General features: G+C 33.2%; 1 protein-coding gene across 1 annotated transcript in view; it reads right to left on the minus strand.

The window, feature by feature from the left end:
* ec (ubiquitin specific peptidase echinus) overlaps positions 1–26,837 on the minus strand; it is a 209,987-nt gene that overhangs the window by 54,813 nt on the left and 128,337 nt on the right. Inside the window, exon 3 of the mRNA XM_089596909.1 lies at positions 18,751–18,885. Coding sequence (XP_089453035.1) covers positions 18,751–18,885 — 135 coding nt within the window. The remainder of the gene's footprint in view (positions 1–18,750; positions 18,886–26,837) is intronic.

Raw genomic sequence — 26,837 nt, forward strand, 5'->3', positions numbered from 1 at the left:
GTGCGTGGACAAATCTGGTGTAAGATCAAATGCAAAAAGACAATACCCTTTTGGATAATCTATTCTGTGTATTAAAATTTTTGGTAACTGACCAAGAATAACGTTTTCTAAACAGTCACCTGTAATACCACTGTGCATAGTAAAAGATTTAACTTCCACACGGTTAATTGGATATTTGGCAGTAGTGCTTGCTAAAGTCTTTGCATATGCAATCAAAACTATGGGGCTTACTTTTACTCGTCGAACAAGAAGTGTTGCTTCAGTAATACTGACTGAATAATTCCTTGTAGATACATCCATTAAACAAAATGCATCCTTCGAACGAACCAGATGTAGACGAACTTCGACACCATTTAAGGTGGCTCCTCACTAAATCAAAACACTGGAGTATTAAATGATATTTTAAAGGATGATTCTTGAAGGTGCAAGGAGTCTTTTCCCAAAATTTTAGACCTCGTCACCACCAAAATTGTTGAAAAAAACTAACTGGAAAATAGACTCTGTAACATAGCCTCTTATGGAGGGTCATTAAATTGGTGGTGCAGGTTGTATGATACCTCAGCAAAGATACTGTAGTTCTAAATAGAAAACTATGTAGCAGATAGAAGAAATCAGAATCTTTCCAACGATATTCAGGTACTTGGACATTACCATGGGTTTTATAGGATATTTTGTGAAAATAGTAGATAACTGTGCAAGTCACGGAACAGATGAAAAGTGTGGGGCGTCTGCTACACCGAAGAGCGGTAGCCCGCGTAGTTTGAATTGGTCAGAAAGTTGTACGTAAAATGAATAGGAGTTGTGGGGAATCGTAATTACAATAAAAATAAATGAGACGCTGAACTAAGAAAATAATTTAATGTGGGGCTGACTTATGTATTTTTTGTATACATACGTCTGCTCGGGTCACTGTATTGTACGATATAGGTCAACGGTGTAGATGTGACTAAACTTTTTTTGAAGGGACTATAGGTACCTATCCATTTTTAGTCAAGAACCTCCACAGCCAATGAAAAGCTGTGTTGCAGCATGCTTACTTTTCTTGTGGGATTTATAGTGAAGAGCCACCTTAATAAAAGTTTGTCTTGATTGAACACATCGCAATACAAATGAGCCATCAAGTCCACTGTTATAGTATCCTTTTTATACTCTTGACGTTTTGCGAGGGATATATTTTTCTCTGATCCGGGTAGTTCATCCATCTCACCAGCTACATCGGTTTCCCAAGGACTCGTGGACAAGTGAGAAGTTTTTGCTGCAGGGCCGTAATTAAATAGTGTTTCGATGTATGCTCTGTACGGGTAAGCATTGTTACGAGGAGTCACTAGTTGATTGAAATATACATCAACTTGATTAAATATAGAGTGTAAGAAATTGTTTACTGGAGCCACAGATGCATCTGTATCCTTGTCGTAAGGTATCAATTTTACATTAACTCTCAGCATTGTGTGAGCGAGGTCTAAATAATCCTCATTTTGAGAGTTTATGACAAACTCTATCAGACTTTCGTCGGTTAATGATGAAACAGGTTTATAATAAGCCCACTGACTTGCCTCTAACGCTGTCTGAGTAAGAGGAAGAGAAAATAAATCCAATTTACTCTTGAGACACGGATAAGTGTGGCTATGCAAAAAAGACATTATTAAAATTTAACTTAAAATATCGGTCACTTTAGATTTCTTTTTTTTCTGCCCTTTTTCACTCTTTTTACAGTTAACACGCTTAATTTTTTTACTATTCTTCTTTTTCCCTCATCTGGTCTTATTCTTTTTAACAACACTTTTCTTGCGTCCACATGTTGTCACTCGAGAAGTTTTCTTTTTAGCACGAGTTGTAGAGATGTGATGGGTAGCGCTTCTGCTACGAGACTGCGCTCGACATTTGTACGGTAAAGCATTATATCCGGATCCTTCCATTAATCTAACAAGCTTTTTCGTTGCCTTAAGTTTTACGTTTGTATCTGATTTGGTTGCACGATTTGTCAATGCATCTTTAAATGGCAAATCACGTTGACCAACGTCATCAATTATATTTACAACAGCTCGACAAGCTTCTTTTTCAATAGTGCGTGCACTTTTTGTTATATATGGCATAGCTGTGCAAAAAAGCCCCATGAAAAAAGAACCTAAGCCGTGACCCCTCTGCCCATGCGAGCCAGTAAACACTTGCTTGACACCTTTACCTCCACCACCGTACTGAGAATGATGCACATCGTAAAAACTTATTTGTACAACAATTCTAAAAAAAAAACACTTTTCTAAAATGTAATACCACCGTTAGTGTCCCAAACTCGAATGCTATCGGTTTACCGAATTGGTCTCTTATATCTATATCGATTGTATGAAATCTATTATTGAGGAGGGGTACGTATGCAACAGGCGTATAACTCTTGACAATTGTACTACCAAAATGAACTTCTTTAGCATCCAAGTTAACTATTTGTTATAGGTGCCAACATGTTTCCAACAATACATGGTTCACATATATTAGAGTAAATAAAAAGTTGATTGGGCACTGCTCTTGACATGCTTGCCGGCTATTTACCGTGAATTAACATTCTGTAATCATCCTTTATTTCTGTACGATCTTTTTTAATATGAATTATTCCTTCTTCGAATCCTAAAATGCATTGTACTGCGTTTGATAACCAGGGTGATTTTCCACCCTTATCTACTTCAAAATGTTTCATTATAAATGAAAACACTGTTCCTTTTTTTCTAAGGTGGGTACACCAATAAATACAAATCCACCATCCTTGTTATAAATTAACTTACGCTGATATTCTTCATCTTCAGAGATATATTCCATCCATTTGTTATTTATTGCTTCACATAAGCTATTTATCGAGTCGTATGTGCCATGTTGAAAATGACATTCTGTTTTATCCTTAGGTGCACTGAGTAAAGTGTCCTCTCGAGTGACATGTAAAATAGTACACGGTACGTGAATCTCGGAAATTCCAACCTCCCATTTTCCACACAGCTCGATTTCTTTTGGTAATTGAGTAGAAAAAGTCGTTGTAGTATTATTAGGAAAATATTTCATACTGCTGTTGTTTGGCAAAGTTATCATAAAATCGTTATGAACCATCTCTCAAGTCTCTTTCAAAAATCCAAGAATTAAACTTTTCTGGATAACCCACCCAACTAACAAAATATTGTTTGTTTCTTCTCTTTCCTTTAATTCGAATTATTTTTTCAATTTCATGCTCCTGATCTAATACTCGCTCTTTAGCGACTGGGCTAAGCTCCTCAGGGTAAAAAAATTCCTCAATATTTTCACCATCCAAATCATGCAAGTAATACGTGTATAAATTCTGTCTTTTGCTAACACCGACAATTTTAAATATTTCTTCACTCCAGGATTTCACGGCACCTTTTTCGAATACGTTTTTCTCGCGACTGATACACACGTAGTCTCCAACTTTATACTTTGATTTAGCTTGACGATTCTGACGATGTTTTTGCTTTTGTGTTCGTGAGTTTACTAAATTTTTTCTCGCCACTTGCGCGTTATGTATAGTTACTGCACTGGGTGCTAGCTTGATTGTGGAGTGGGGTGATTTATTGTACCCATCAATTAAATCTTGTAGTATATCGATGTAGCGGTATGTATTTTTATATGTAAAATATCTGTACATACGTTCCTTGAGTGTTCGTATGAAACGCTCTACTACAGCTGCTTTAACGTCAGGGTTATTCACAATCCGAAATTTCATTCCATTATGCTTTAACAACTGTTGGAACTCGCTTCCTAAAAACTCTTTTCCCCGATCTGTTTGGACTGTTTTTGGAAATCGATAGTGTTTATTATCGAGAATTTTTGTAAAAGCTGGTAACTTCACGACAAGTTTCATCACGTAATGGTTGAGCCCATACAGATTTACTCAAAACGTCTATTACAACGAGAATGTACGACATACCACTGTTGTAGTTTTTGATAGACGTCAATTGAATGAGATCAGCCTCCCACAAATCATCCAAAGCGTTGACATCGTAAAAAAGGCGTGGAAACTTACGTTGAATAGTTTTATGTAACGTGTAAATGTCTTGGCCCTTTAACTATTCCTTTATTTTATCTGATGAAACATTTTTATTTAATCTTATTAAGTTTCTAGCTGCGGTAAAACCAGCCTCATGACTAGGCGTAAGGTATTGTTTTTCCAACGCGTCCATTTTTTCAAAATCTAAGCCACTGCTCACCTCCTACTTCTCCTCCCTTTTGCAAAGGTGTAGATGTCTTGGATGGGCTTTTGATGTTACTTTTAATAATTTTATTCTCTTTAATAGTAGTTTCCTCAAATGATTGATATGCTTCACTGCCGTCTTTACTCGACAATTCATCGGTAATATCGTCATAGTCACGGTCGATCTTCTCTCTAGAGTTGAATAATTTTTGACGAGTCTTTGATAAAGTCTCGACTCGATTGACGTTACGAATCTCCCCCAGGTCATCATTTTTTACAAACTTTCAAGGAGTAATGATCTCGCGCAACATATTACCAAATTTTTTTCTACCCACAGATTTGACTGTTTTTCTGCGTCTTGCCGCATCATTTATTAAACCAATAATATTAGAACTTTGTATTTTTTCACCATCAACGGTCACGACACCCTCACTATTCCAACTAATTTCACGGTTATTCTTTTTTAAATAATTTAAAAGTAATTCAGACTTTTTTTGATATGCTTTAGGTATAGTTTTCAGAATCATATCATCACTCATTCGATCATTTGCATCTGTATCATATTTTTCCTCCTCTTTTTCCGTTTATACGTATAGATTTCTTTGTTCGTCTATGAAATGAAAGTATCTTTGTAAGACTCTTAAATGTTCTTTAGATTTTTCACGTTCTTCGTTGAACGCATTGAAGTCAAGAATTTGTTTCATTTCATCATCTAAATGACTGAGGTTGTTTCCAACAGTTTGTGTAGATTGTAAAACTCGTTGCGATAAAAAATTGTTAGTAGCAGTAGAAACAGGTATTGCAGCTTCATGGAGGGGTTTCACATTTTCACTGTGTTCTTTCGAAATTAAAACCATTTTTTTTGCTTTCTCCATACCACTTTAAATCTTTTTATTTTATAAAGCTCTTGTTCATATTGCGCTTAACACCGCTTGAAGTATAAAAGGTAAGAAACCATTACCTTGTTGAACAATAATTTTTCTTTTTTTTTCAAGAATCTTCATTGTCATAGCCTCCTTCTTTCTTCTTTATCTTCTTCTTCTTAGAAACTACTTTTCTCAACACATTTTTAAATTTTTCAAGTTTTGACTTTTGTAATTTTTTTAAAGGAACAACACCTTTTAGTACATTTAGAACACACTCGAAAATACAATGAGTTAATTTCTTATTGGCTTTTTTAAATAATGCAACACGCTGATCTTTATTTAAATGCTTGAGAGCTTCCAATATTTTCATATGTTTTTTTTCAAACGGTATCTTTAAAGAAAACGAGGAGTTTGAGGACCTATGACTATTTTGGCAACCGAAGTGTTGACCTGTCATCCGTTGTGATGCATATGCTTCCATCTTTCAAACAAAACTGAAGATACAAACTCACTAACCAGTATTTTCAACAAAATTTTATTCTTTACCTTAGGCGATGCAAGTACAGCTACTGTGTACGTATTTTGGTAAATATACATACTGATACTCATCATCAGGAAATATGCACGTACGAAATCTAAACTCATCCAGTGTATCCTGCTTGCAATCGATCATTAAATACCCATGTCCCTTTATCGTTGCATCCTGATAGGCTTCTTGTACAAATTTAGGATCTTCGGGAAAAATTTGTTTTGCCAAGTGTTGTATTTGAGCACGATCACGAGGATTTTTAAATAAAACAATATACGAAGCGTTGAGACTTACATCACGCGAATGAGTAGACTTGTAAAAAATATTTTGAGTTATAAACATAACACTTATGTTTTTATGATGACTCCCTTTTGTGAAAAAATCCATAACAACATTGTTTGATAATTCACGCATTAAATCATCGATGATGAGTATTTTCTTACATTGAGGATCGTTTGAATAATGTTCGGGTTTTGGTAGTCCTTCGCGAAATTCAATTTGTTGACCATTTTTAAAAAAAATTTCACTTTTATAACTATCCTGCCACTCTACCTAGTAAAATAAGATTCTATTGAATCGTCACTTGACAATTCATCGATAAAATTTAAGAATCTTTTGACGAAAACGGTCTTACCACACCCTGTAGGACCACAAATCATACTCGTCCACGGATGCTGCCAGCGCGTATCCATCGCATCGTTTGAACTAAACTACGTATGTTAGTGTAACCGACTTGATAAAAGTGTATTAATTTACGAATTATAAAAAAAGAAAAACCCATTCGTAACAGTGGTGGTGGTGGCGGCGGCTGCAGCGGGGGTAACGGTATAGCTGGATCACCGCGGGGAGTCGAGCTGACCTAGAGAGCGCGCACGTATCATGTAGCTGCATCCCTCTAGCTAAGAAGCATTATCCCTCTCCCCATCCTACTCTTTTTTAGCTTGACTAAACAGAGGGATCTCTCATTTTACGCTTTTCTCACGAGGTCAGTCTAAAACCTGAAAAGCGCGCTATGTGTGTTTTTATCTTCTTCCTCTTTTAAAGGTCTTATCCTTACGAGTTTAAAGGGTCGAATTGCTCCCTGAAATAAAATATGACGTCTCCTCGAAACACAAGACAACACGATAGTGAAAAATTAGTGGGTCTTACAAAAAATGTACAGATATCGTTCTTTTTCGCACCATCTTCGTTCTACATTCAATTAATTGACGAAGATTCTAATTATAAAATTTTGGATTCGGAAATGCAAGAATACTGCGGTGAAAAAAAATCTGACATTATTTGTCAAAAGTCATCAACCTTAAAAGGAGAAACAGACTTACCTTTTTTACAAAAGTTAAGACAAATAGATTTGAAGGTATGTATAATTAATGTCATCTTGAGTACAATATTATTTCAATAATGCAGAAAAATATTGTTTTTACAGCCTCACATGAATATAGCAATAAATATCAATAATAAATGGAGACGTTATATGGCAGAAGGTGGGAACAGATGTAAAATGATTGATGTAGGAAAATCTTTTGATACATCGCAATCTGTGATAGAATGTAATATAGTTATTTATGAGTTTAAACAACGTTTTTTAAGCTTACCGCCTCCAGCAATTTTATGCGGGTCAGGAAATATTTTACCAATATCGTGGTTAAATAGTTCTCGTTGGACCGATCTCGTGTGTATGCTTTTTTGTCGAGCAGTGAAAAATAGAACTTTTTTTATCAACGAAGGATTAATATATAATAGTTCTTACATTTTTCTTACCAGTGATACAATAAATGGATTAACCATTCATTTAAACACCATGCTATGTGCATTTGATACGGCAAGAGTTGGTTCTACTGGATTTCATCATCCTATTTGGCCTAGTGACTCACCTGTTAGTTTTACTCGTGGAGTCCGTGTTTCGTCATCGTCACCTTCTTTTTCTACAAGGGAAAATTTATAAAATACTGATCAAAATTATGAAAAATACTGTAAAAATAATTTATGCGAGAAAATAAAATTTTTTGTACTTATTTGAGTTTTATGACTTATTAATTACAGGAATTTGATATCGGTACACATATTTACACAACAAATTGGTCTTTCTAAATACTACTTGACATTTTGTATGCTTTAAAAACATACTTAGATTTTTTTTCATTCGATACAGAAATTTATTAGTTGCACAATAAACGTCGAAGTCGTGTAAGCTTATGAATAGGACAACTCCCTATCAACCAACCTGAAAACTCTTTTGGGTATCTATTAAATATACTAAATTTGATGGACTCAGTTTCACTTTCTTCTATGATGTTTATAATATCAGAAACATGTATGTTTAGAAATTTATTAAAATCATGATACCATCCACTCTCCACCTTTTCCTTATGACATTTTTTTCTCATGTCAAACCGTTTCCGGATCAAATTTGCATTTAATACATATAGCTTTACACATTTTACCAAAGATAATGACATTAAATAATATATTGCTCTTATATTTTAATCTTCGTACAAATTTTAGCGATGTATAAAACTCATTTATTTTTCTTTTATTTTTTAGTTCGTATAAACTGTGAAGCATGCTGTGCTATGCCAATCCTTCCAAAGATTTTTTAAAACCAGGGTAGTGTTTACGATCCGGAGTACAATTTGGTGTAAACTGATACGAAAAAATGTAAACTTCTTTGTTTATTTCTTGCAAGGCATCGTATAAACCTAGGAAAAATAAAAAAAAGTTACGAATAAATACTTAAATCGTTTCTAAACATTATTTACTTTTTTTATAACCGAATGAGTAAGACCGTTTTCTATCAATGAAAACACGTTTTTTTAAGACAATTTCACACGTTTTATCTTAGATACGTGTTATGACGTCGTGTGTGTTAGTTTTTCTTATCATAGAGTTTCGTGTAATTATAACGTTATTTTTATTTTCTTTATTCTCATAATCGCTATTATTCTGAAATTTTTTCTCAACCATAGAGGCAATCGTATCAAAATTAAGTTTTAACGTATTTTGGTAGTTGATACGAATACCTTTTACTTTACATATGTCATTCGTCTCACCGGTTGGGACACATACACGATAACCATAAAACTTTAGTCCTCCGGACACAAAAGTTTCTATAAAAGAACCCTCTCCATACTCCTCCAACTCGTATGTTAGTTGGCCTAATAACGATCCTGTGGGCGGATTATATTCCTCGGGATCTTTAGTGTTAGTTACAAAAATAATTGAATCAGTGTCGTAATATAACACTCTTTCGCCTAAATTTTCTAAATAGGAATACAATTTTAATCATGCTTGAGCTGTGGTGTAAGCAGCTATAGCTACATTTGTATAGGGGGACGAAAGTGCCGCTTCGTCCTTGTACCTCCATGTGACGTACATAACATTATCGTTTGCCGGAAGACAATGTTCAACGTGAATTTCTTTATCAAATAACAGCTTTAATAACGATTTGTAATCATTTACTATGGTCGTTCTTGGAAAATTTCCGCGTTGACCAAATATACCCCAAAAACTATTTAAACACAGCTTGGCTACAGATCGCAAGCCAGCATTTTTTGAAATATTAACGAAATATTCATAACGTTGACCCGGACACCAGTCGATATTCCAATCAACGTCCTGCATGGATTATTTCGATATTTCTAATTTTTTCCTCACACAATAACCATTTAATCGATTTTTCTGAAAATTGACCCAAGCGTGTATATCCGTTTTCTGGAATAATACCTATTGTATTATTAAAAAAAAAATGTTTTCTTAACACAACTGAGCAAGCACTTGTAATCGTTACGCTTTCTACAAAAGGATCAACGTTTCCGACTTTTAGAAAGATTTTTCTAAAAGCTGCACACGCCTGACGCAATATTTTAACATTTTGAATGCAATAATCTACTAAATCCTTCTACATAATAAATTCTTTTTTTTCCTTGATAATTTGGTCATACCAAAGTAAAAACTCTTGACGTTCTTTTGAACTCATTGAGACTGGTGAAAAAAATTCAACCGCCGGTTACGGTCCTTTGTAATTAAAATTCTTTTTGCTCGTAAAATACCCTTGCGGGGAAAATACCCTTTTTTAAATTATCCGTCAAGTTAAAGGTTTTCGATAATTCTGCTAATTTCATTGGTAAATAATTAAGACTATCAATGAATTTGGTTTTTCCAATGCTCATTTGTATGATATTTCGTCCGTTCAAAAAGACGTTAGGAGTTTTGTTTTACTCAACAACATGTTTTAAAATAAATTGAGCGTCAAACGATTTTGCGTTGTGCGCTATACATATAAAAGAAGAAAACGTTTCACTTTTTTCTCGTACAGCAAAGTTAACAAACTTTTTTAAACATTCCTCACCCCGAAAAGTTATTTCTTTTACACCACAAAATTTACAAATGGATGATTCTGAATCCATACTGAATCTAGTCATCACATCAAATTTGCGCTGCACATAAAATCGGTACATGCATGCGTATTTTTACCGTATCGTCCACAGTTTCGTCCTGACGTGTCTCAAAATCATAAAAAATAAAGCATTTTTTTTTCTTGTAATTTTTCTCTTTTACAGCTTGAATCATACACAATTCATTTTAATCATGTATGGTTTTACACTGTCCACAGTATTTTTTTCCACACTCGTGTTTTCCCTTTGCTAGGTTATAAAATTTTGCACAAAAGCTACACATTTTTGAGGTATCGCATACAGATCTTTTGACTGCCCAATGTGTTTTTCATCGCACATATGACCCTGGACGTTTATAATTTTCAAAACATTTTCTATTATAAAAAGTACGCCCACAGTCATCACATTTCGTTTTTTTCATTTCGGAAGTATTATTATTACAATTAGGGTTTGCATTACATGCCATGCAAACAAAAGGACACGAATGATTTACTATTTTTCTGTATGTTTTATTACACGGTAAACAGAAAAACATATTTGTTTTGATTGCTAAAAGTTTGAAATTAAATTATAATGTTTAATATTATTGTAATACATTATGTTGATAAACGAACTGCAATTTAATGGCATATCTTTCGACCCGTCATAAATTAAAGCCGTGCCAGTCCCGAAGTGTTTATAGTCAAAAACGTGAATGGCTATGTTTTTTCGTAAAAAATATTTTTGAAACGTTACAATTTGTGGATATCTAAAAGCATCTGTATCTTTTTTAACTATATCACTATCTTTTAACAGTTTTAGAGCTTTTTGTTTTTGCTCTTTTTCATTTTTAATACTTTTCCACTGTTTCTTATATTTGACCGTGTCATTTTTATTTGTTTAAACCTCGCTGCACACAAGAGCCCTCGCTAGACATAAATTATCATTATTTTGAATACTTAATACTCCTTTCTTTTCTATATTTTTCATAATATCTACGGAGGCACTCAGCCTTTGAGGCACTAGTACGTATGTTACCTCAACAATTATATTTCGTAAAACATTGAAAATTCTCTTACTCTGTTCGATCCTTTCAAACAGTTTTAGAAAATCTTCGGCCGTGAGTGTGTAAAGAGGTCTATAATATAAACCTACAGCACCGTCGGTCAATCCGTCCGGTTCTCATGACACTCCTACTAAATAATTATGTTGGGAATAACGGTTTATAATTATATCTACAAATTTATAACCAACCATTTATTTTACCCAGCGTTACTAACATTCGGGGGTAACATCTTGAACGTAATCAGACGCCCTGTTAATCTAAACGCCTTAATATATTTTTCTACATCGCTTATTATATTAATCAATTCTCTACCTTTAAGTCCACGATCCTCTGGAACAACTTGTTCTACGTGTTCGTTCGTAACACCACCACCTTTTTGCACAAGAGCACAAGCACAGTTACACCCACAATTAATTTTTCTACTCACTTCACTTGTTTCCGGTGTCGTATATGTTTTTTGCTGCTACTGCTCCTGTTGATTCTGAGGCTGTTGTTGTTGCTGTTGTTGTTGCAGCTGTTGTTGCTAAGATTGTTGTTGTTGCTGCTGCTGTTGTTGTTCTATTTCTTTTTGTGAACCACTTGGTTCCGAATCAGTCAGCTCTGCCAAAATAAAAAAGTTTTTTCATTCTATATTCACAATGAACTATACTTATAATGATTTATTTAATGAGACAATTTATTTACCTTTATCTGCTCCAAGATAACAAATTTTTTTTTGCATTCCCGATGGACCAGCCATTAATTCGTCATCGTTCTCGGTATTTCTTTTCTAATTTCCAATGACCTGTGTAGAAGTTATAGGACTTAGCGTTGGTGACGGCGAGGAAAAAAAATTGTTTTCCTCTGCTATCGTATTCACTGAAATTAGTAACAATAAAATTGTATAAAAAATAGTGTAAAAATTACTTTGATTTGAAGTAATAAAATTTACGTACTTATTTTTTCGTAGAGGTCAAACAATGGCTTTAAACAGCCACTGTTCCGTAAGTTGAGTGGTAAACTTTCGGCTACCACAACCACAGCAATGTCTCTATTTTTTACACAAATATCATACAATACACTTGTCTCACTGTCAGAAACAAGCCCTCGGAATAACTTCCACAGCACCTCTTTAAGTTCTTGCACTGATGCATTCGGTAGAACCTTATTAATATAAACCGCCGAGTATTCCAATTTAACCACGTCATGAAGCGCGAATCCATACATGACATACTACAATACTACATCCCGCAATTTTCCAATCATCGAATCCATGATAAACAAGCGCACTACTTCTTTTCAACGGCTAAGAGAATATTGTTTTGGCTACGAGTGCCCGATAGAAACTGACTCTTCCTTTTGGTCTTAAGTTCCTCACTAACTCTGTATCTTCTCTTTTTTTACCCTACTCTAGAGAAAAATGCATGGAGCGGGGAGTATGAAAATCACAGAAACAGTGAGTAAAACCAGTCTCTGGATTTTCGTACGTTTTTTTTAAAAATCTCGTAAAAATTTGACTTTGACTCGAACGAAAGCCACGCACTAGTATTTTCCAAAGCTCTGCATCTTCTTCTGTTTCGCCATATCCGTGATAAAAACGCTAAGATAGGAGTATATGAAAATCACATAAGCAATGAGTAAAGCCAGTCCCTTGATATTCGTACAGTTTTTAATATTTTTTTGAGAGCTCGTAAAAATTTGGCTTGACTTGAAAGAAAGCCACGAACTAGTATTTTCCAAAGCTCTGCATCTTTTCCTGTTGTACCATACCGTGAGAAAAACGCTAAGATGGGAGTATATGAAAATCACATAAACAATGAGTAAAGCCAGTCCCTTGATATTCGTACAGTTTTTAATGATTTTTCAAGAGCTCGTAAAAATTTGACTTTGACTCGAAAGAAACCCAGCAGACACTTGTTTCATAGAGTAATGATTCCCTTTTTACAACTCTAAAGTAAAAATAGATATGTGATTACTATTGATACAATTTGAGGGCTTGTTGTCTGTTTAGGTATACGTTGCAGCTCTCATATGGTTTCTGTACGTAATGGCAACATCCTACGAGTTTATGACTTTAGGTCTCAACAACTGACAGTTTTCATGCAACCATCCCCTTAAAGAAGAACGTGAGATAGTAAAAGAGGATAGAAGGAGGAAGAGAGAGAGAGAGAGAGGAGAAGGATGGAGCGTGAGATCTGATAAACAGTCAGTCCCATTTTTTTCGCTACCCAATCCTACTTTAGTAGTGTGTCAGCAGTCGAGAAACCAATACGTTGACACAACCCCTAGCAATCGTAAATAACGTATTTTATCATTGCAAGTGTTCAGTGCTAAAGTGGTGACTAGTACAAGAAAATTTTTATAACGTTTGAAAATGGCGACGGCGGCTGTTGTTTCGAGACGTAAAAGGGATGCATTTTTTCAAAATGAAAACTCCTATAAGTCCCATGAAGACGAAAACACTGATCCCGCGTCTTATTCTAGCTTAAATGTATTAACTACTACATATGCTTTAAATAAATCTTGTACAACAAAGATCTCAGTTGGATTATACTATGATTTTGACAAACAAGTGTTCGAACCTATGATTCTTTTATCAAGGAATGAAATCACGAAAGGGTTAAATCTTAGTTCAAAAATGTGGAGTTAAATGCAAAATCATTTTGCAGTTATCTCAGATTATTTCAATAATACGGCTACCGAAGTATTGGATCGAATACATTTTAGTGACATCGAGTTGTTGTTTACCACATTTGATGAAACAAAATCCATTATATTCGATTTTCTTGAGGACAACAATAAGCAAGATGGGTGTAAAAAAAAGAAATCCTACGGTACTACAGTAGTGATGCAGAAACCAACCTTTTGTGGACTCGCAGCTGCAAGTGTGTGTGTGGATGAAAGACTTCATCGTATTGAACGTGTTACGATATTTTACGATATTAGTCAATAATTGTAAAAATTTAATCACCGAGGAAATAATTGTATTGCTGAAAAATACTGATACAGTAAAAAAAATTGATGATTTGGTGATAGAAGGTGTTGTGAAGAAAAATTATGGTCAAATTAAAGAAACTGTAAAAGAAAAGTTTCAGTCTCCTACCGACAACGTATTTTTTCAACATTATTTTGAAATTGTTTTCTTGAAGTTAACAAATATGTGTGTAAAAATATTTGTAGATGAAATAAGGTCTAAGTTGTGGAATGAATAATTTTTATGTACAAGAAGGTATAAATAAATGTTCTAAAACTCATAACTTGGATATTTCTCATTCTTACTTTTTCATATTTTATATCGTTTTTTCTCAAGACAACTTACTCTGATACAAGCACACAGAAGTGCAGCCCATAAACATTAATTTTTATAGCTCCTTTGACTTTCCTTCCCTCCAATCTTTGTTTTTTACCCCCTCATAGTTTGAGCCATACTGCATCACATCACATATGTTTTTCCATCCCTCACCCCCCTTCATATATTAAAATTTTCATAGCTTATCTTATTTCCCATCCCTCTTTCTTTCGGTTAGAAAACATATGGCCCTTCCAACCTCACAGCGTACTACTATCATTTAAGAAAACAGGTTCTTTCACGAAAACCATAAAACAATAAAATAGCTCTCTCACTCTTCTGGATCCTGGTTTTCTCACCCTAGAACTAGGTCTGTTGCTAGAGAATAATAACCTCTAGTTAGGAGCTTATGACATTTGATCTGCATTAACACCCCTCACAAACACACCTCTCATACAGACCTATTATCCTGATACTTTAGCGCTACTTTTCCTTCTGCATCGATAAACAAAAAAATACCACATGTCTTGGACACCACCTTTCGCAGACATCAAAAATGCAAGGGAGACAGGGTCACTCCAGAAGTCCTATATCACCTTTCCACCCCACCTCCAACGCCCCACCAGATTTTAAAAACTAAGCCACTCCTCGAAGCCCCCAAAATTCCCCAGCTAGGGACCCCGCTCCTCCCCCTCCTCCAACAGCACGACCAAACACTCACCCCGGGCCTGACCGCCGGCGCCAGACGGTGACATCAGAGGTGTTTGGAAATTACTCACCCTTACTACTGGTAAGTAGCTCAAATATGATTTAGTCATAAATAATTAATAAAACTACTATTTATTAGAATGCCAGAGTAAAAGAGGGTGGTGGTCCTTTGTAACAATACGATGTTGAGCTAAAAATTCAAAAAAAAAATACGTAGAATAACATTCGATACAAGAACATTTTACAGACATTAGTATGTTTTTCATTGTCCATGATAGAATTACCAAGACTGACAATACGGCCTAATTACGATGAAGTACTGACAAACTGATAATTATATGCCAGGCGTTGGTCAATACTCCCGCCAATGTCAAAATGATCATGTTGGACCGAATGTTCTCAAACTGTATTAGTCCAGGACTGTTAGCCGAGTCTGTCAAATAATAGTAGCTGCCAAGTATTGGCCGTATACGTTGCCGATACTCAGTCAATACATAAAGAAAAATTAAAGATTCCAACCTCGAGAGATCCTGCATGTCAAGTTTGTTTTCAGCTATCTGTAGTCTAAACAAAGATATTTCAGTAATTTAAACAAATAATTTGATTGAATTTATTATAGGAAGTTTTCAATACGATAGTGCATTGCAATCTTCGTCTTACAACGAGAAGAAAGAAAAGTGAAAAAAATAACCTAAGTTTGTTTATGTAAAACCCGAAAAAATGCTTTCGTATTCATTACTTATTTACGAAAACGTCAGCACAAAAGCGATGAAGAAAATGTGACAAAAATTAGAGAAAATAGTCTTGTTTCTGTTATGAATACCATTTGTGGGGAAAAATTAATCCAGTAATAAATTATTTAGTTATATTGGCTGGCAAGACTTAATCAGGACTGCATGGTAAATTTTGGACCAATATTATCATTTCTACAACCATACAACTACGGATCAGTATTGGCGAGCATTACTGTCAATAATGGGTACTAATGTTGGGTCACTGTTGGGCCGTGTTGCCTTTCTGTCATGGGTGTACACGAAATCCAATAGCAAAATTTCAAAATGGGTATTTATAACTGAAAAACATCAGTTAAGCTTCTCATCCCCTATGCTAGTTTGCCAAAAAATTTATTTAGTATTTGTTTGCAAATCAAACCTTATCTACGGCGCCCGCACGCCAAGCATCAATTTTTTTCACTGTTCACTATAAAAAAAAAGTTTATTGAATTATACGAATTGCTTATTTGCCTAAGAATGACACAGATTTTTTCTCACAACAATGAAACAGTTAAGCATCTCTTCTTATTTATAAATCAAAGAGAGTTCACCTCCTCATCTACGGTGGTTACTTGCCAGAGTATTTATTAATTTGTTAAATATTTTTAAACGAGAAAAAAAAATGTAGCCGTCACTAGCGCTTACTGCCTTAGAATTGGCTTTAACTATAATTAGTAACTGAAAAAGAGTTTAGCTACTCATCGCTTGTGCCTGTTCCCTGGTAAATTAATTCAGTTATTATTTATAAGATAAGGGGAGTTGAGATCCTCATCTGCAGCGCTAGCTTGCCAGTATGTATACTCATCCAAGCACTTACTTGCGTGAGAAATGAATTATTTATCTTTCATAACTATAAAACAGTGAAATATCTCATCACCTGCACTTATTTCCCAAAAATTAATTAAGTTTGCATTTTTAACTCAAGATAGTTAAAAGCTTTTTTTTCCGGTATTTGCTCGCCTAAGCATCAATTTATCTATTATTTATCATTCAAAAAAGTCCATTTAGTCGTTAAACTAACGCTTACATTTTTAAAAATTATTTTTATAACTGTCCATAAATGAAAAACAGTTAAGCTTCTCATCGTCTGATCTTACTGTTCACTGAAAACATATCATTCAACTTTATTGAATCTTTAAATTTTATCATTTTATAATAGGTTGATCCCAGTAATCCAAATTTACTTCGTATTTTACACCTTGATTTTTTCGACTCGAATGCATTTATACTTTTCAGTTCATTATTTAACGACAACACGTTGATTTTTCTTTTAGACATTATGAGTTGTTGTGAAAGCAGTACTGTTCACTGCAAGTGATATTTATCAACTGTAGTAAGCATGACGAATAAGTTAAAACAATTAAATATTATTTCTTCAAACTACAAGAAAACAACAGAATTCCAGAAACAAATAAAATGAGTCATACATAGATAAACTGTCGCTTATAAAGGTAAATACAAAGGAGGCTCTCAGTTATAGAGATCAGAGTAGGAAAAATGACTGTCACTTATGCAGGTTTTTGTTTCTCAATCATAGAGATTTTTAAGGAGGTTTGGGAGGAAAGTTAAAAATAGAGAAATGTGCAAAAAAATGTAAGTTATATTTGAGCACGTAAGGAGTGCACATGAATTTTTCCAGATTTTTTACCAGGGGAAATTTTCAAGAAAAAAAATTATGAAATATTGACAGTTTAACACGGTCTCTTATGAGAGAGCAAGGTTAGGTTTGCCTTTTAATTGAAATTAAGGTATGTTCTAAATGTGTTGGAATGAAAAAAAAACGTTTTCATAGATAACTTGGTACAAAAGGAAGATGCTCGAAAAAAAAAATCAAGCCTTGCCAGGTATTTTTCAAAAATATAATCAATTATACAGTCAGACAGTTTCAAGTTTGTAGACTGCAAGAGGAGGTGCGTGGTAAAGGGGGCCCAGATGCGTGGACAAGGGGGACTCCCCGTTCCTTACCTCTCTGAATGATACTCCCAAACCTCCTTAAAAGGTCAAAGTTCTGGAGCTGAGAACTTTTTTTTTAGGTCATAACTATTTTCCCATAACAGCCCATGTTGAGGTGTTCATTTTTTATTTTGAAATATCTTAATAACTACATGGCTGAAATCGCCCAAAACGCACGTTTATAAAAACCCACAGAATAAATTAAAAACTGAATTAGATCTCTCAACAGTTTTTGATGATATGTATCGAACTTCCTTAAGTGGTAGAGTTCTTTCCTTTCGCCTGGAGGACTTAGGTTCAAGACCTAGCTTTGTCACTTTTTCGCAGATACCTCTGTCATTTTTTGGATGTATCCTAAACGACGCAAAAGGCCAACCACAAAGACAAAGACAACATGAGAACCACTGAACTCCCTCCACTCTCCCACACTATGAAAAGTTGTGGTATTAAATCCTCCTAATCCTACGCTGCCTGTAAGCACAGAGTAATTGAAGGGTGCAAAGTGAAACTCGAGGCTGCAAAAATTTGGCGTTCTTGCTAGGAAATAGTAGTTTTTGTAACTGATGGCGCATGTCTCCAGAGCAGGCACCACACCCAAAGAATCTGCAAAACATTGCTTGAGGAACTCCTTGTGCTTACCCTGGTTGGATGCGCACCAGGTGTAAACTCTATTTGACTTACTGAGGATGCAGTAAACGTCTAAATGTTAAAAAACGCCTAAAGTAGGAAAATAAACTTTTTTTGTACTTTAATTTCTTTTTTGAACAATTTCATACGGAAAAGTTTAAAAATTTAAAAAAAGGTATATTTAGAAATTTGTTCTACTTACTATAAGTTTTTTTTTTCTATTCTGTTGGATTTGCGGAACAATGAAAGAGTGCTTATGAAAGGTACGCCATAAAAAAAATTTATTTTCTTACTAAGTAACATAAATTCCTATCTTTTTTTTAAATTCATGAAAAATTTTGTACAAGTATTTATTTAGGTTACTTTGACTTTGTTTATTAGGTACGGAAATGTATACTGACGAAACATTCAGCAGCCTCGTCCATGAATCCAAGTTGGAACCTCTGCTGATCGAGAAAACCTTCGGCCAGGGTACGACGCAGTGTATCTGATGGCATGGCAATTTCCTGCGAGAACTGCAGCTGTGAGAAGAGATCCTGAAATGCAGAATACCGAGAAGGAAATTTAATTATGGCCTTCCAGTTAATTTTTTTTTTCCAGCTTATTATTACACTTTTTTGCACAGAGCTGCATTTAACAAACTAAAAAAGGTGTAAATTCAGCTCCCCAAGCAGAGCATAATCATTATTTCTGAGAATAGGAACAATACATTTGCTGATTTTGGGTAACCTCATTATTTTATTTAATCAACGTTATTTGATAAGATAAAGCCTAGTTTTAATAAATATTTATTGCTATCCCTCAACATAAGATGTTCACGCATTAGAACGATTAAGCATTTGCTATAAATGACTTTAATACCTAAGGAAGTTTGGGAGTACCATTCAGAGTGGTGAGAAACGGAGAGTCCGCCCGGTCCACACTGATGTACTCCGTGCACTATGCACCTCCTCTTGCACTTTATAAACTTTAAACTATACGACTGTAATCGATTGTATTTTTGAAAAATGCCTGGTAAGGCTTGATTTTTTTGTCAAACATATTTCTTTCATACTAGGATATCTATGAAAATGGTTTTTTTTACCAGGTTACCAGGTCCACTCCACGCCAGTGAGGCTGGAACTCTCTGCTAAAGCATCGGATCCAGGCTAATTAGCATCCCTGGAGAAGCCCCATGTTTCACGGACCTTTCTTCACGGACCACTGCCTGGCACTTGGAAAAGGATCCGCTAATCCCTACCTATAGCCCTTGCATTACGCATTCACCGAGGCCCAAAAACCTGTGAGGCAAGGAAAAAATCCTGGAATTGCTATGAAAGACATTTCCATGGAAAAACCTGCCCCTACATAGCCAGCGTTTCATAGAAACTTTTTTCAATGAAAATAGTTTGTAAACTAATCCGTATTCACTAGAAATTGAAACCACAACCCTAGAACGGTATTGCATCAGTTTCAAGTACGCTTACCACTGAGCCATCACCACTCCAATTTGTATCACATTTATAATATACCCTGATTTCAGTTAAAAGGCAATTTAACCTTGTTGTTTCATAAGAGATCGTGTTCAACTGTCAATACGTAACAATTTTTTTCTCGAAAATTTCCCAGTTAAAAAATCTGAAAAAATGCATGTACACTCTAGATATACTCAAATATAACATGCATTCTTTTGGCACGATTCTACATTCTTAACTATTCTCCCAATCCTCCTTTAACTACAATATTACACCGTCATAAGTTATAAGAAACGGAAATAATTATTTGCTTATCATGTTAACGTAATGACTTCACCAATTGTTATTGTTTTTCTTCATTAATCAAAATTGAAGAAGAAAAAAAATTAGAATCAGATGAAAAGAACCGGAGATATGCCTATTTTTCGCGTTATTTCATTTTGGATTCGTCTGATCAGAAAATGAATCTGCCTCTAGAAAAAAAATTTAGAATATTCTTAGTAATCAGTACTTTGATAACATTGAATTTTATCCATGTAAATGATCCTTTTCAAGAAAAACTCGATAACCTTAAAAAGTTTAAGTTATCAATAAGGTGTGTGTAATATTTCAGCCATAAATGTTTATAAATAAATATTTGGCACATTAAAGAATTAAAAAAGTTATCTGAGCACGTAAATATGCAAGAGGATTTTTATTTGTTTGAGGAAAATTACCAGCAATCGAAATATAAAAGTATTGTGACAATACTTTCATTTGTTCTCAAGTTATTTTCAAAAAACGCAGTCTGAAAAAATTTCAATGTTGTTAACGCTGTACTGAAGGTAAACATTGGTACTAATCAGTAGAGCAATAACAGACTCATGAAATTGATATTTTTACAAAAAAATGAGCTCTAGATGAACTTTTTTTGACAACGTCAATAGGCCAATTTTTAATTAAACATTATGGACTTTTCAATAAACAATCTGAATATCTGGAAAAGTATCAACAATTTAAAAAAAAAATTTTTTTGTAAGTGAAAATGAACAAAATACATATTTTACTAAGTCTGAAGCTTCTAGGATTTATCCTTTAAAGTGGTTCTTCAATGAAATGATTATCAACACAATAACATGAAACTTTGAGAAATCATGTATTAAGTTACAATACACTACCTCTCAAAGTTTAAGAGTAGGCTGACAAATATCAATGCAAGAAAATGATAAATGAAAAGTACATTGTAAACATGAGCTCTTACGGCAACTAAGCATTTTTTCACCAAAAGTTGTAGCCTACTTATTTATTTACTGAACATAATTAAGTAAAAAACTGACACGATAAAGCTTATGCAGTACTAAACATACTCTGCCATCTCGAAATACATATGTTCATGGACTTAATGAAAAGATATTAACACAAACACAAGCATGCATTTTCGTGTTCTATGTTGAAAGCATAGGTAAGCATCAACTGCTGGCATTTTGAGGTGAAGTGCACATTTTACATAATCATTCCTACGAACTTTTATACCGGATACCATGATCTAAAATTTCGAATCAGTACTTAATTTGACTCAATAAACAATATTTACAAATAATTATTTTAAATTTAAGCAGTATTAATAAATATCAACTCGATAGTCACACGTTTGACTCAGAAGTTATGAAATAACCACCTTAAATGTATAAAATTATTAACATTTTTAACATTTTTTTGCGATTACCTAAATAAATAGTTAATGAACGTTAATTAACTAAGACTCAAACAAAAAAATTATTTTTATTACTCGTCTGAGAGTTTTTAAAAAAAACTCTGATTTTCATGTTTTTTTTCACTTAAAATCGACCTATACATCCTGTTCTGTTTATTTTATTTTAACATGTAGAAATTCAGGCCTTGAAATTCAGACCATATCACTGATGCAGATTAAAAAGTAAAGTTGGAACGAAAGTAACAGCAATTAAAGCATATCCTGAAGAGTATTTAATAGGATTTATTTAAATATTTTATGTGAAGGTGTTACCATTATAGTATATTGATTTTTTTTGAATTTTAATGTTCGTCTGAATGAAAAATTGGTAGAAGCTGAGACAAAATCAAACGTTATTGAATAATCTTGTTAAAAAAACTGATAGTAAAAGTTTTGACAAAGTAAGACTCCGAAATTCGCTCACAAAACCAGAACTTGTAGAGAAGTTACCTCTCACTAGTAACAGAAAAAGTTACGTATCTTAAGAGCTTTTTAGATCATTAATGTACTAACTAAGTGTTTGGATACCATTTCTTTTAGATTTGTTTCCACAATGTTTGAATTTGAAGTATACAATAATTTACCTGTACCTGCCAAAGTTAGGAATAACATACTTCCTCCTGTCATTTATCTCATACCAAACTGTAATTGTACGAAATGTATTAAAAGTTATGTCACTCTGTGTATAAGTAGAAATTCCATGCGTTTCGTTTTATTCTTGTAAGTTAAATAAAACATAAAATAATTTATACAGTAGTAATAAATTCCTTTGATTTTTATTTAGATACTGTTTGTTTACTTTTTAGTGCTTCCATTTATATTCTTAATAATAAAAATATTAAGACAAAACATTTCGGGCCAGAAAACTCACTTTTTTATTTTTGTTTTGAAAATAATATTGAAAACTTTTGATACAATATTCTCACACGTCTTTGTATACATCACATATCTTTGTAACTTACTTTACAGCTAATAATTAAAGGTTCATAAACAGTTCATTTGCTGCAACACTAAATTTTTATTAGACGTGGAAAACTCCTATTTCGAAAACTTAAGTATGTCGAGAAATTTGTTGTGCGCTAGTATTAAGAACACACGAGGACAGTTGGAATTAACCTATCATTCCATGCAATTTCTTTAGAAAAGGTAAATTTTTTGGAAAATCTAAGTAGTACAAGTTGATTGAAAGACTTTTAATAACTAAATATTGTCAGTTCAAGTGCAAAAAAATGGTAAAAATGGCATAAAACAGTTTTTTACGTCTCGAGCGAAAACTAAAACTCCTACGAAAAAAAAGTAATAAAAACTGTTACTGGTATAATTGAATCAATAAAACCAATAGTTTTAGTATATTTATGTATTACGAATTCTATTATTTCAATTCATCACAATTAAAATGTTGAGCAAAAAATTTTTAAATGATATTATTTCTCAAATCTGCACTCTTGATATATTTAAACCGTCACGTGTAATAATTTAATCACACCAGTTATAGTTTTTATATTATTATGTCAAAATCATTCGGATGTATTGGAGCAATAAAAAAGCTAGTCTGTAAGCAACAATCCTTCCTACCCGCTGGCGCTTTTGTATTTGTTATATTTGCTATGGTCAAGGAGATACGAGTAACATAAGCTTATGCAAAAAATTTGAACATTGTCCAACCAATTAAAATTTTTTCTCATTTTTCCGTAATCACTGATCCAAGTTACTTATAACATCAAAAAAGCCTTTGTGGTTCATCACGTTTCTATTTCAGAGTTTTTTGTTGACTGACCTACGGTAACTTTGTACCTATTCTTTATTTATTAATGAAACAAAGGTGAACGATCTTAAACGATCTAATAATTGAGAGATTAGCAGTTAAATACCTTTTTGAAAATTTTAGCCTCTTACTTGTTACATTGAAAAATAGTTCACTTTTTGAAAATGTCGAGTTTTCGAAACTACAGTTAAACATTGATCTGAAATTTTAACCGTAGTTTCCGGACCCCAACATTGACAACATGTTGAAATTTTAGCTTTCTAACATTATTAGAACGTAAGTTATTACATAAACAGTTTTTTTAAATAAGGAATTTTTTGTGACGGTTCACTAGTTTAATTTTGCTAATCCAAGGCTCATTCTCTTCGCTGTTTTATCGCTTTTAATACTCTACACTTTTTTTCGTTCGACAAAAGTGGATTTTAACATTTTTTTTGGCACTTTAGATGACAACATTAAGCTATTAAAAGTATTTTAATCAATTTGTATTACTTAGATCTCTATGAAGGTTTTTCTTCTACTTCAACAAAAATTGCTGAAAATTTTTACGCTTTGTACGCCAATTCCACCCGTCTAATGGCTGTTTTTTCATTGTAGCACAGTTGCCATAACAAAGGGACATTCAATTTGTATTTGTTATGATAATACATGTTAAAAAAAATCGTTGGGACCACAATAAACAGGCTAAGAAAGTATCAAATAATGTTTAGTCAAAACTGCGATAACTCACAAATTTTTGAACTTTGAAAATTTTTTATTTTAATATTTATGAGTTCAGGTGAAGATATCCCAATAAGTTTTTTACTCAAAATGCTCTAAAGAATATTACTAAACCTTTTTTTAACCAAAGACATTCTTTCTTCCTTTTTTTATTCTTGCGTTTTTTAATTTGTTACTAAAATTTCTCAATAAGAATGGTCAATATTGACTTATTCGACTCATCTATTTTTAGAGAGTAAGGGATCAAAATGCATACAATAAAAAAAAGCGAATTCATAGGCCACGCACCCATAACTCTGACCCAGACTAATTTATTTTATAGTAAATGCTAAGTTAACAAATTCATAATGAACATAAATTATTAACATTAAGACATATATTGTGTCAGTTTAATTCCTGTCGTATTGATTGTCATGTTAGTTCAGTAATTACATCGGTGCTATGTTATAAAATGGACTAAGGTAATCATATTATTTTTTTTGTGATTCCATGGATGCCTTTTTCAAGAATCTAAATACGACGCTGTTATTAATTTTCTTAAAGTGCTTGATTAATTTTTTTATAGTGTATTGATTCTAAATAAATGTACAAATCAATTTGATGCCTGGAAATTAAAAAATTTTTTTTCCGTCATATGCAGCCTCTTACAGATTTATTTAATCCTGATATTAATTTTAAGCATTTAAATATCTTCATTTAAAGTCAAAACATGACAAATGAAAGTTTCAGTTTGTTAAGAGTTATGTTATGAAATGAATTATAAAAATATTATATTATAAAAATATTTGAACTATCACAGGGCATTAAATTGATTGACACATTTATTTATAGTTTTGAAAACGTTTTCGAAACTTTAACTCAAAAATATAACATTTTTTAAGACTAATGAGAACCTCCTCTTTTGGCGTATTTAAATCTAGAAATTCGTAAAATTAAAAGAAGAAAAAAGTTTATTCAATACGTGTGCAGTCAAAACTATAAGTTTCTAAGACTTTGTTTAAACAACAAAGCCAACATCCATATTGATACAGAAAATTTTACTTTGGCATGTTTATTATAGATTTGTTAGATTATCTGAGCCAACGTTTTTGACGATAACGTGCATTTTATTCAAATTTGACATTAACTTGACTCCCCTCAAAAAGAATTCTGAAGTTTTGCTAAACTTTGAAAAAAGTTTAAATTTAGTCAAACTTTAGGCAAATATGGGCACATTAGATTGCTGTGGATTAGCTGCTTTAAATTTTTTTTATGGAGTAAGGTCGATGTCCCAGTACTCGGTCATGTCCCAATAGTCGGTAATCTGGATGATTTTTTCACTATGAATTTTCAAAACATATATAAATCGGGTAGCTATTCAGACAATAAGCAATTACTCTTTCAATACAAGTTAATGTATAAACCCAATTGAAAATATAAAGAAGGCTCATAAAAAAAATAAGAGACCAACTATTGGGACATTTCGTCTGCTTAAGTGAGCGAGTACTGCGACATCCACCTTAAATAAGGAAAAGTGCAGACTAGTAATCATAGATGGTATACGTAAACATTCGACTATTCCAATTTTGTCTAATAAACAAATGCTTTGTAAATGTTTTGATATCTATTTTGCTACTACTTAATTTAAAAAAGCCAATAAATACTTCAGTAACTGTTTTCAGATTAATTTCTGTAACTGTACCTTGTAGAGCTTACGAATTAATTATGAATATTTTAGGATTGGATGTGGCTCTTGTTAAGAATGAAATACAAACAATTTAAAGATTACTAAATACAAGATGAATTCTTACTGCATAGATACATTATGATAAACTGAATAAGAACTTTATTGTGAATAAGTAATTACCAACTAATGCTGAACTAGCTTGCCATCTGGGGTGCATGCAAAGCATGCAACAATCTTTGAACACATGAGCCGTGTACTTATATTTTTTTAGAATAAAATGTAATTCCTTTAATACTTAAAAAAAAAAGTTTTTGATTAAAGAAAACAACACAAGTAGGAGCCAAAAAAAAAAAATGTATGTTGACACGAAGGAGTATAAAAAATACACTAGGGTTCAAGTATTAAGTAGATAACCGGTATATACGGTATAAAATATATTGATGCTATAAAAGCTGATGGATTATTTCCATACATTTTTTGAATTTTGTAAACAGTGTCTGCGAAAGTCAGCAGGCGGGTCTAACTCCCTTTCCATGCTACTGTCATTTTGCTCATCCTCTTCTTTTTTTAACAGTGTATTTAGCCGACTTTGCTGCTGTTGTTGTAGTTGTGAAAATATTGTTATTTTTGGCTCTTAACAGACCTTTATCCACTTTGGCATGGTGTTCTTTTCTAGTTTTTGTTCCTCTTCTTGTTCTTCTTGTTGGTTGAAAGCTGTAGGACAATCAACCAAGTATAAACGTTCAAAAATTGTTTTATAGCACATCCCTAGTATGATATAATGTTAAGTTTACTCAAGTTGTACTGAGTATTTACGCTATGCAAATAAGTTAATTCTTGCTATTTGCCTCAAGTTATCAGATCAGCTGACAGTGGTAATGATTATAATCAGAATAACAATAATAACCACAAAAATAATAATAATACTCATAACAATAATTAAACTGATCTTGAGATCATACTCAGTTAACAAACCTCTACTTACTATTAAACATGTATAGGGTATCTGTCCCAATTATGGACCCTGTCCCTATCGTGGACCCATTATCACATTATTAATGATAAGTTTAACGAGTGTTTCAATAGCACAATGAATTATTTTTTAAGTTGTTATTTACTCTCTAATTCACCATAATAATAACAAATAATAG

This window comes from Copidosoma floridanum, unplaced genomic scaffold (assembly GCF_036245765.1).
Source record: "Copidosoma floridanum isolate Cflo_tuat_1 unplaced genomic scaffold, Cflo_Japanese_pri ptg000030l, whole genome shotgun sequence".
Classification (NCBI taxonomy): domain Eukaryota; kingdom Metazoa; phylum Arthropoda; class Insecta; order Hymenoptera; family Encyrtidae; genus Copidosoma; species Copidosoma floridanum.